We start from the raw sequence: 12807 nt of genomic DNA, 5'->3' as shown, positions 1-12807 counted from the left end.
AAGAAGCACATTTTAAAAAGAAATAAGACAATAGCAAATTTTATAAGTTAAAAAAAGTACTTTATTTACTAGTAGATTGTTTTATCTAGTTACAAAACACCATGAGTGGTGCTTCTTTAATATAAAACAACATACACCCTTAAAATGTGGCTATGTACAAAGAATATAATAAAGTTATCTTTCAGTCTTCTCTCACAGGTCTCAACTTAAAAGAAATCTCTCTTCGCTTAACAGTGCAAAGGAAAAGTACGGAAACCCATCATGTTCCAAACCCAAGGGATGAGCCAGAGTCTACCTTGAGGAAACTGACTGGTAGGTACTGCAGTGCTCACTGTCACCTTCTGTCCAGATTTCTGGATGGTCAATGCTGAGGAATGGGAAAGTGTGGTCACTTGTTTTGCAAGGCCTCCTGAAGGCTGCTGGACTACCTGAAACAATGAGAATTATTAATACAGTCACTTCAACTAGACCTGCTTTAGGAAAGAACAAGCTTTCAATTGTAACAATAGAACAAATGATTAGGCTCACCTAACTAAATATACCTTTATCGTAGCATCACAAGAAAGCCTACTTAAAATTTAAATTTGTATGTAGCAAAATTATCTTACTCAAAAGTGAAAAACATGACTATCTCACACTATAATTTTCAGAGTGTAATTCAAATTTATATTGTTAAATTTAAATCTCCAAATAGACCCTATTTTCATCTTTTAACTTAACACAGAAAATTTCAAACACATACAAAAGCAGAGGGAACAATAAAATGAAACCACCTATACCATTATTACCCAGCTTCAACAATGATTAATTCTTGACCAATTTGATTTCATCTATATCCTTACCCACTCTCTCAATTCTCACTTCTCACTTCTCCCCACTCTCAATTATTTTAAAGCAAATCCCAGATATATCTTTTTATCCATAAATATTTCAAAATATACCTCTAGAAGATGACGACTTTCAATCGGCTGTTTTTTTTAAAAGTATCTGAAAGATAACAATGCTACAGGCATTCTCCAAGATAACAGTTCAAGAAATCCAGAGGGTGAGGGTTGGGGATAAAGGAAGAGAAATTAAAGTAATAGCAGGGCCTTGTTTTTAGCTTCAAAGAAGAAAAAACAGAATAGCAGAGTTTCATTTTTTCACTTCAAAGAAAAAAAACAGTCACCATGTATTTGAGCCAGCTATTTATAAGAGAGCGAACTATTTATAAGTCCTCAAACTCATATATGGCTAATATAAATGATCTAGGAGGTAGACTTCATAATGGAATTCTGGAGGTATAATTTATTTATACTCTAATTTTTTATAAATAAAATTGTCTAGTGCATATTACTAAACAAAAGTAACTTACAAGAAATCCAAAATGTCCCAATAAATAATCTTATAGGAACCAATGTTCCTAGAGAAAAAATACAAGTTGGAATAATTCAATTGCCATGATTCTATGAGAATAGACTCTTGAAAGAGAGAAACAACTCTTGAAAACAATGATATATTTCAGTTGAGATCATACTTATGTATTGTAAAGTCCTAGGAAACAGATTTAAATTCTATAAAGAGTCCCATTCAGAGTCCCATTCAGAGTCCCATTTATGCATTCAGATTGAAACTCAAAAGAAAACAGAAACACTCCTAACAATTCTGGCATACCTCCCTATTGTTCATATTTTCTTCCTTGATATCTTTTATTTGGTATTCTTTTCAGTATTTTAATTACAAAAGATAGTAATAAAATGTTATTAGAAATTTGCTTATGAGTTAGTCTTCATTCCATTTTTGATGGGTACTCAAAAATATTAAAAAAAAAGTAACAGCCTAGAGACCAGCCCCTGAGGTGGAAGGAGGCTCTATGCCTCCTGGGGTCCTGCCAGGAGGGGTGGGGGCATGGAGGCCAGAAGACCCCAGCATCAGCGTGTGGCCCTAGCACAGAACAAGCTGGGGAAGGCAAGCCTTGGTGCCTGCAGGAGGGCTCCCAGGCCAGGGATGTGTGTGGCTCAGCCTACAGCCCACTCCAGGGCAAGTTCATGCAGGGAGCAGGAGGCAAATGTGGCAACTGATTTAATAATCCTGGATACCCATCATTCCTCATCCTAATGAGGATGTACCAGTGAGGATGTATGCTACCAAGTGCACCCAATACACTTGGGATCACATGTGCAGTATATTCCTGCACACTTGCTGAGCAAAATAAAATACCATGAGTGAGAAAGTATAAAACAGTTCAGCAGTCTTCTTTCAAAGAAAGTACCATTTTTAGACCACAATATTAGGCATCTTATGGACACTGAAATTAGATGGAAATTGGCCCAAAGATGATATATCTGCTCCTACTTGGCAAGCAAAACAAAGAGCTATTATATTTTTAAAAACATGTCCTTTATTTACTTTCCCTCCAAAAAAAACACTAGAAAAGAAGAAGAGTAAATAGTACATACCTTAGCTTTTTCTCTTGACAAGTCAAGTTCTGATGTTTTACTAGGATGTTAACATAATTTAATGTTCTATAGTTTATAGAAACTGCAGGTCTAGAGCTACACAATATTCTTCAGGTGACAGCTATTTTTTTTACATTAATTATGATTTTTACATTAACTATGATCTGGAATATCTGACATGGAACTGTTCTTAAATTCCATAAGGAAAGGAAGCAAACAAACACAAGTACAGATTAAACTAGTAGATGAAAACACCCTTCACACTCTGCTTTCTCTATATTTCGACCCCACCAACTCCTCTGTTCATAAATACACAGCAATCAAATACTTAGCTCTAAATAACTCAAGCAGTAAATGCACACAAAGTTACTAAAGGGTAATACCTCCTCTAATTTGTATATACTATTCAATATGTGATTACTGGCACACACTCACTGAGGTTGAGTTCTAGAAAACACAGGGCCCCAAATGAACAAAAACTTTAGTATAAAAAGTCAGGAAATAGGGAATCCCTGGTGGTCCAGTGGTTAGGACTCTGTGCTTTCACTGTCGAGGGACTGGGTTCAATCCCTGGTCGGGGAACTAAGACCTCGCAAGCTGTGCAGCATGGCCCCCCCCACTAAAAAAAAAGTCAGGAAATACATGTTAGTTGCCACTATTTCTTAGGAACAGCCAATGTGTGGTTCTTGTGCCACTACTCATATTCTGGGACAAACATACATCACTAAATACCACCACTTCTATATACCCACATGCAGCCTTAGAATCTTTCTTAACACAGAGGTCCAGTAAAATCCTATAATGAGAGTTGAAATGTATTTGTCATGCCCAATCTAGATTAAAATTCAACCTTGGCAACCTCAGAATATGCTGTTTTTTCAAAGGGCCTTCTAACCACTTTTTAAAATTTGCCCTAATGAATTCTTAATTATATTACCAGCTTTTATAGAAATCAGTAAATGCTGCTTCAAATCGAGAACCTATAAATTTCTGTTAAAAAATTTAAATGTGCTTATTTGTATGATGATTTATATGAACTTTAACAACAAGCAAAACTAATCTGTGGGAGTCATTGCTTCTGGAGGTACACAGGTGGGGACTGACTGGGAAGGGACAAAAGGGAACTAACTGCAAGGTGATGGTAACACTCCATAATCTTGAAAGGGTTTGAGTTACACAGAGTTAAGCATTGTCAAAACTTATCCAATGTTACATTTAAAATTTGTGCACATCACTGAATATAAATTTTAGTTAAAAAGAAGAAAAGAGTAAACAAATATTGATTGGTAGTTAATGATATGCATGCATTAAAATTAATGTTTAATTTTTTAGGAAGAAACCTTTGAAATGTATCAAAAATTAAGATTGATGGGTGGATAAATCAAGTATAGTAACTGTAAATAGTGGAATCTAGGTGGTTGGTATATGGGTGTTCACTATAAACTTCAACTTTGCTATGTTTGGAAATTTTCATAATAAAACATTTTCTTGAATAAGGCAAAAATAAGACAACATACACACTGTAAATATTGTCTCTAAATAGTCTATTTTCCATAAATTCTAATGTATCCTCACCAAACTAAAACCTAAAAAATATATATTCTTCAATTAAGTTTAAATGAACTGGCATTAATCAACCTATATATTAAGACTACTATACGAGCCCTGACTAAATTATAGTCCATGAAGATTTTTCGACGCAACTCCTGATTATATATGGAAAATAAAGAGTAGTAGGCCTTACTTGGATTCAGCCTCTTTACCAAATCTTTCATTAGTCCTATTTGACAATCAACAACTGAATTCTACCTCTCCTGTCACTCTTAACAGCATGCTAAGAGGAAAGAAAAAAAAGACAAACTGATTACTTAAGTCTGGATCTTAGTAGATCAGTCCAATATGAAACTGACAGTGAACTACTTGACCCAATAAAACAATAATCCTGGTTTTGTTTCCTACTCAATTTTAATTTCAACTTCTTTAATAAAAATACTGGCCACCAGCATACTCAGAGGCTGAAATTTATACCTTGAAAATATTTCTCCTTCTTCAGTGAGAAGTGAAGTCAGAGATAATCAGCAGAGTTAAGCCTCACAGAGCATTTCATATAAAAATGTGTATTCTGAAATTCTTTAATGATTCCCTACTTCAAAATAATTAGGTATGAGACAAAAATATGATGCAACAACAAATTTTTTCTAATATTCTGGGTCAATTTATTTTAGGAGATCAGTTTTACTTCAATGAAACTGAAAATTACATTAATAATATACTGATAATTAGTTGTTTTTCTCTTATATCCGCAAAACAGTAATAGTTGGAGAATGATTGTTGAACGTACTTGGCCGCTTACTTATCAAATGTCTACAATTCTGTTAAGAAAGAAATGCAAGTAATAGTCACCTAGGGAAATATATATCTGAAATAAGGAAAATATCTATGATAATACTACAACTTCCTGCCCTATCTCCAAATAAAAATTTTTTTAAAAGATTTTACACACACACACACACACACACACACACACACACACACACACACGATTACTAAGAGTAACAGTATTCAGTTTACTCTCTAAAACTATACACCTTTTTTCTAAAAACAGAAACCCAGAATTTTGAATTTCCTTTCTCATTCATGATTTTTGTTCACACATGTGGATTTGAGAAGCTTATTAATTTTTTGTGTTAAAATTAGTTATTAAAATTTATCAAAATTTAACTTAAAAAATGATGAGACATTAAAATTTAGCTCTTTTAAATTAAATTAACTTTTCTAATTACATTTAAACTGAATTACTATGACAATGTTTAATTTAAATTAAATTTAGCTTTTGCTCAATTATGTGTAAAATAATTTTTTCACCAATATCGTAAGGAAAATTTTAAGCATCAAAACTCCTGAAAGCTTCTACTTATTATCTATCCACCACTGGTAGATTCTAATCCAATTCATCCACTCTCTTTCATTAACTTTTTAAAAAAGGTAAAAATGTCAAGCTCCGCTTAGTTGTAGTATATAACATCCTATAATAGCTGCTATGCCAGAATTGGTAGACAACCAATAAGATTAATCATTTAAAAGAATTAGATTCTTAGATGAAATCCGGGAACTACTGGTTAGGTCCATATTTCAACAATTCAAGCATTTGAGGACCAAGATATACAAAGCACTATGTTGAACTACTGGTACAAAATGAAAAATTTACACCTAAAGAAAGTGTGAACAATCCTAGCTAATTTACTTGATGAGAACTTCAGCAGATCCCCGGAGGGTAACATACAAAAAATCCATGAGCTAGAAAAGATAACATGTGGTCATAAATCTAAATTTTTTTTTTTTAAATTGGGAGGAGGGTCTCTTTAATCTGGAATGAAAACATATACTTCATAAAATAATAACTGTACAAAATCTAAACCCTGCAATGGTAGATTAAGAGGATTCTCATACCTTGAAAGTGTGATATTTAAAACATCTTATCAAGAAGGCAGGAAACCTATACAACTCTTCAGGAAAACTAGACAAGCTAGAAAAAGATAAAGTACTAACAGGGATTTTTAAATTCATGATTATTAAAGGAAATAAATCACACAAATTTTATACCTAACATTGAAAAACACAGCCATACTTCTACTGTTCAGACCACTTTCGGAGACTGCATCCTGAGTTACATGGACCACAGATTTGAACTAGCGTGGCAATTCTCGTATTTTAAATAATTATTTACCATATTTCTTACAAGCTGCATTGAATACTTTCTTATGTTTCTAGCACCCGGAGTGTTTTCCTCCTCACTTAGACAGACCTAGGATTAAACTGCACTATGGTTTATAATGAACTCACTGATGATATTCTTAAATTACTTGAGTAATACTAATTCAAACTTAAGTAACACTAATTTTCTAAATTAGCTGATTTGAAAGAATGTCCTAGTTCAATCCTCTCTGTGGCATTACCATACAGAAAAAACAGCTTATGTTGTTTTGTGCCCCAGGTAAAAATTTGTTATAGAACAGATTACAATGCATCTTCAGTGTCTAGCTGCTCTGTTTCTGCCATTTTAAACAGGAAGATATGAATACTGACATCAAATTTGTTGACTAAAATTGAAACAAAGGCCAAACAAGAAAACAGAATTCACAAGGAAAATATATTCCCCATTCTTTCAAGAATGAAAGCAGGAGGTTTAAAAATCCCTAAAATTTACCAGTGGGTTTTGTTACATGTTTTTCTTGATTGAAACTGTTTCTAATGTATAACAAGGTAAGCCTATAAAATGTAAATACTGTCAAGATGTTATTACCTGACAGTTTTCCATTTCAGGACCCTCTAGAAACCTAGAAGTTCTTGCCATAAGTGCCAGAATCTAATGGGAAAGACGCTGGGTTCTAGGCTGAGATCTATTTATTACTTGTTGAGTGCCAGTGGATAGGTCCCTTACAATTTCTGGGATTCTTAGTTTTCTCCCTGCCTTGTCTTCATCAAAATTATTTCAAAATCCATACTGCATACAAGACATGTTTTAAGACTCTATGTAGCTATAAAGTATTATTTCACTTAGGGGTGGATATGCTATAGATTTTCAATAAAGATAGCATTTATTCAAGAATCAGCTATGACCCATAAAGAGGATTTCAATACTCTTAAGTGCTACCAAAAGAGACCTTTCACCAAGGTAATTACAGTTCCAATGGTTCCCAAACCTGGCTACTCAGATCGACGTTTAAGAATCACTACTTCTAAAGAAGGTTCATCTCTGAGATTAAATGCAGACACCCAAGAGAAACGCCACAAGGCAGGTACATTTCTCCACTTGAAAATCAGATGCAGAGTAGGAAGGGATGAAAAAAGATCAACGCCCAGGAATTGATTATTACTTCCCACCTACCCAAGAGTTTTGACTGTTGGCCAAACTGATCTTTCCTCTTTCATTCTACACCTAAAGCTTGCCCTCTGCATCAAAGACAATCATTCAGAGATACTAATGTCTTCTGATCACGTAAACAAGGCTGGGAAGTCTACTTAGCAGAAAAAACTAAAACCAAGAGATTCAAAACACAGCCTTTAACATGAAGGTTTTCAAAGAAGAACAAGGGCAATCACCAAAAATCAAAAGAACAGTTAGTTCTGTTACAGTATAAGGTAGGGGAGAACTTTACCTAAAAGACACGATTTTTAATTAATTCACCATGTACCATCTTCCACAGGTTAACAATACTTTCAGACTTCCGATAAAACACATCTTGAGTGAAGTAGATCTAAACACTAACAGATAAACAGCTAAAATTTCAGGTTTCTTCCACCCAAGAACTTCCCAATCTATAGGGTTTAGGAAGAAACACAACTTCTTACTCATCTACTCCCCTCACTTCTCTCTTCCTTCAGCACATTTTAAAAAGAAATGTTACCATAGTATCACCTATGTAATAACCTTACCAAAAATATTTAATCTGAATCTAGTCTTGAGGAAATGATTAGACAAAACAAAATAAAGGACACTCTGCAAAACAACTAGCCCAGGCACTTAAAATAGTACAACACAATGAACAACTACAAAAGGCTGAGAACTCTTCTAGATTAACGGGGCCTGAAAAAAAAAAAAAAAAAAAAAGACAAGTAAGTGTAATATGCAATTCTTTACTAGAAACATCAGAAAAAAAATTAGCTATTAAGGACATTGTTGGGACAACTGTAAATACTGTGCCAATATTAACTACCCATGTGTGATAATAAGTACGTTTGCAGTTATGCTAAAAAAAATCCTTTTCCTTAAGAGAGACACAGTACTTAATGGCACAAAGCCAATTTCTGTAACCAACTCTTAAATGGTTCAGGAAAAAATTACGTGTGTGTTTGTGTATGTGAATAGAGGGGGGAGAGACAAAGCAAACATGGTACAACGTTAACAACTGGTCAACCTTGGTCAAGGGTACACAGGGGTTCATTTTACTAGTCTTGCCAGTTTTCTGAATGTCTAAAATTTTCAAAAGAAGAAATGGAGGAAGAAATGAAATGTTACTCACTAGTTGTTGGACTTTAACTGCCTGTGGAATGCTGGCTGGTTGTGTAAGCACGGGGCCCGGCTGTGCAAGTTTGATTTGGACTGGAGTGCCAATGACAGGCTTGTCAGATGTGGTCCCAGCAGAAGTAACAACAGGTTTCACAGACGGAAGACATACAGCTGCTGCTGAGGTTTCTCCAAAAGTTACCGAGGGGAGGGCCAGTGTCACTGCTGTCCCAGAGACAACTGGCTTTTCAGGCTGAAGTGAGACTGCTGTCACTGTGTTCTGCAGAGATGTCACTAGCGGTTTTGGAGTCTGAAGCACAACAGTTCCAGCTGTTGTTCCTCCTGGCACAGCAGCTGGACCCACAGAATGAAGTGTCACAACTCCAGTTTTTGCTCCCCCTGGAGCAAGTGGATTCAGAGTTTGCACTGACACAGTTCCAGATGTTGCTGCTACAGAACCAATGATGGGCTTTTCAGGCTGGACTGAGGAAACTACTGTTGTCACCACAGGAGAAGGTGTTACTGTTGTGGTACAGGTAGCAATGACCACCTCACTAGAAGTCTGCTGAACACACTGCTGAATAAAGCTCTGGGAGTTAGGCATCAGTTGTCGTAAGGCAATCACACTTTTCTAGAAACAGAGGACAAAAAAAACACTGATAACTAAATAAATGAGCTCTAGAAAAATAGAACTACTTTGTATGTCATATCTTTACAACATAAAATTAAAAGTATACCAACGTTTCAGTTGAGGAAATCTGTTATCAATCATTTACATTCTGTCAATAACCAGGATACAATTTAAAGTCCCGAAGTGCTTCATTTTTCAGTTCATAATTCTTATGTCTCAGTATTAAACTTATTTTATATACTTCAGTATCAAATTGGTATCAAATATTAATTTGGTAAAATAAAACACTGTATCCTACTTATTTGTATTTATCTAAACCCCATAATAGATCACCCATAACTTCAGTATTTACAAGTTTGTTTACAGGACAGCAGAATCTAAAAAAAAAAGTTTTTGTTAAATAACTTCCAAATTTTGAGTAGAAACAGCCTTTACATCAAAATAAAATTAATAGAAAGAAAGTGAATTTCCTTAATTGAGCTAGAATATTTTCTGACTGGATTTTAAGCTGGAGTCTACCTTTGTATCTTGCTAAAAAAATAAAAACAGCTTAACCTATAAAGAAGGTTCTGCCTTTTTTTTTTTTTTCTTGCGTTATGCGGGCCTCTCACTGTTGTGGCCTCTCCCATTTGCGGAGCACAGGCTCCGGACGCGCAGGCTCAGTGGCCATGGCTCACGGGCCCAGCCGCTCCGCGGCATGTGGGATCTTCCCGAAACGGGGCACGAACCCGCGTCTCCTGCATCGGCAGGCGGACTCTCAAGCACTGCGCCACCAGGGAAGCCCGAAGGTTCTGCCTTTTCATCCCTGGTGTTTTTATCTACCTTTGTTTTTGAGTAAGAGAAAAAGATGAAAAAGGAGGTGCTTAGTAGGTTATCTTTCAGCGAATTCATGAGCTGTTTTGGAAGATTTCCTTGTTTTGATACTTAAATTCAGTCAGATTGCCTTTACTTAAGAAGCAAATGAGAACTATTCCTTCTCTTCCTTTTCCTTCTAGTTACTTCTTTTACTTTTTTTTACTTAAAAAGATTGAGAATATTTTAATCTGAAGGTTTTCAATTACATATATCTATAAATAGTATCAAAAGAAAGAAACAAAAAGTCTTTCACGCTCTTTTCCCAAACTTTAAAAATGGTAGAAAACAGGGACTTCCCTGGTGGCGCAGTGGTTGAGAGTCCGCCTGCCGATGCAGGGGACGCGGGTTCGTGCCCCGGTCTGGGAGGATCCCACATGCCGCAGAGCGCCTGGGCCCGTGAGCCATGGCTGCTGAGCCTGCGCATCTGGAGCCTGTGCTCCGCAAACGGGAGAGGCCACAACAGTGAGAGGCCCACGTACCGCAAAAAAAAAAAGGTAGAAAACAAGCTGCTTTGGAAATACATGAACAAATGAAGTGATTTGATTAATTAAATTTAAGCAAGAAATCTAAGATGGGGGAGACCTGAGAAAAACACAACTGGAAAGAAATGTTAAAGTAATAAGACTTAAAGAGACAACAATAAAAACAAGTATGTTAAATTATCTCTTGATCACCTGGCCAGAGTTAAGTCTAAATGCCGAATCCCTTATCCCTATGCAAAGTCCAACCTCCAGAGCTCTCAAGGATGTGAAAAAAATATTCTCAAGAAAAAAACATAAGGCTTAATAATAGTCCTTAGAAAACTGATACAAAATGCAGATACTTAATGGTAATATTTAGTAACTTCAAGGGAGTGTTACATAGCCAGTAGAGTCAGGCTAAATTCTAGATCTGTGTGTTTGATCAAAAGTTAAGTCAATTTAAACAATTTTCTCATCTCCAAAATGGAAAATACTATACCATCTAGCACCTATTGTCAAAAGACTGATATGAAAATTAAGTCCAAACAATGCAAATTATAAGTGAAGTAGCTAGCAAAGCACAGAACACATAGTAGGTACTTTATTTCCCTCCTTCTCCCCGCCAGTGTCTCCAGTGAGTATTAAACATAGATACACTAAACAGAGTTGTCAGTGTCACGTAGAGCACCTACAGCTCACAGAACTTTTACATTGAAAGGGACCCAAGAAGAACTGCAGCTAACTTCTCAATCAAGAGGGTCACCTGAAAACAGGGCTCTAGTCATTTGATGTTTGGTACTGCGATGACCCTTCAATCTTCCCTTCCCCAGACTAAGTCTTCCCTGGCTAAAACATTCTGTTTTTTAGCCACATTTTATATCACATGATTGGCATCTTCCTAATCAACATGGTCAGTCTCCTAGGGACAATTTCCAGTTATTTTAACAGCCTTCTGAAAATGTGGTGCCCCATCTCCTTTCCCACTCTTCTTTCATGAGGCATCAAAAAGAGTCTTCCTCTATGAAGTCTCATTCATCTCCCCTAGACAATTAAGCCAAATTTTTCAAAATATATGGGATGAGTGTTTGGTTCACTAAAATCTCAGGTCTTTAATAACTTTATAAATTTTAATTCAATTCCTTTTCAGCTTCAAAATATACAAAAGGAATTTATTTTTTCAGCCTGCCAAACAAAGCTCTTGTTATCAAAGTTATTGTTCTCCATCAAAATCTATTTAATTCAATAAATCTTAGAGAAGAGTGTGTCTACTAACAATATAAATTAATTTTTTTAAATAATAGCTTCCCCCTTCCAAGAAAAATAATAATAATAGCTTTCCCACTAAATTTGGTACCATGTGGTTTACTACTTCTAAGAGAATAAGAGTCATCAGGACAAAGCAGAGACACTATTTTTTTTTAAAGTTAAGAATCTTTGAGAATACAAGCATCAAATAATATAATCATTAAGTTATGTTCATGAATGAGATGTTACTTCTGTTTTCTCAATGTGTTCCAATGCAAAGAATATGAATTATGAATATGCTTTACAGATTACAACAGCCCTGAGAGATTTCTTCTACTGTTACTATCTTCACATTAAATTGCTGTCATATTGAAATATTCAGATTTTAAATTACTTTAAAGTAATCTAATTCAAACTATTTCTTCAAAGTAACACATAACTCTACCTTAAGGAAAGGAACTAGGTGAGGCTGAGGTGAAGACTTGAGTTCAACATACAGCTGTCTAGTAAATTCTTCTGCTTCAATTTTTGCATCCTGAGGAGTGGAAGAAAGAAAACACTTTTAGATCTACAAATATTTTACAAGAGGAAAAGTGTGTGGTTCATGATTGTAGACATAGCAAACTTTGAACAGTAATAAAGTCAAAGTCTATCATTAAATAGGGGCAGTTTTTTCATGTCCCCTACAAAATAAACATAGAGATGTTTTTTCATACAGAATACAATGAAGAGATTATTATTATTATTTTTTTAAGATCCCAGTAAGCAAAGTGAGAGAAGAGCTGGCTGACTGGATAAGGTGATAGTACTACAGTCTGTTAAGAACAATTAAGAAGTAAAGACACAGGAGTCTTACACTTCTTAGGGTAGGAAATTGGAAGTTATTTGGTGTGGGGGCCTTGGATTTTTTTTGTTTTCTTTTCTCAATTTTTAAATTACTTTAACTGAGGTTAGACTGTATTTTATTACAAGGCCACAATAATAGATATGCTGTTGTTCCAAAGAACTTAGGAACCCTTCCATACTGGTTTGGACTCTAAACACTGCAGGGGTCTATGAGGTCTAAATTATTTTCACATTAATACTAATAATTTTTTTGCCTTTTTCACTGTGTTGAGATTTGCACTGATGGTACGAAAGCAACTGCTGGCAAGAAAGGCAATGATAAAA

The 12807-nt window shown here is 35.2% G+C and overlaps 1 protein-coding gene across 2 annotated transcripts in view; it reads right to left on the bottom strand.

Moving 5' to 3' along the window:
• The window catches only part of TAF4B (TATA-box binding protein associated factor 4b), a 110546-nt gene that overhangs the window by 77866 nt on the left and 19873 nt on the right, over positions 1–12807 (bottom strand). For both annotated transcript variants that reach the window (XM_007458394.1, XM_007458395.1), the window contains exons 6-8: positions 12083–12172; positions 8462–9076; positions 296–428 (exon numbers count right to left, since the gene is read on the bottom strand). In XM_007458394.1, the coding sequence (XP_007458456.1) occupies positions 296–428; positions 8462–9076; positions 12083–12172 (838 nt within the window). The remainder of the gene's footprint in view (positions 1–295; positions 429–8461; positions 9077–12082; positions 12173–12807) is intronic.

The sequence above is a fragment of the Lipotes vexillifer genome, unplaced genomic scaffold (assembly GCF_000442215.2).
Source record: "Lipotes vexillifer unplaced genomic scaffold, Lipotes_vexillifer_v1.1 scaffold1342, whole genome shotgun sequence".
NCBI classification, from domain to species: Eukaryota; Metazoa; Chordata; class Mammalia; order Artiodactyla; family Lipotidae; genus Lipotes; species Lipotes vexillifer.
Note: the sequence above shows the minus strand (reverse complement) of the source record. Positions and strands in the feature narration are given on the sequence as shown.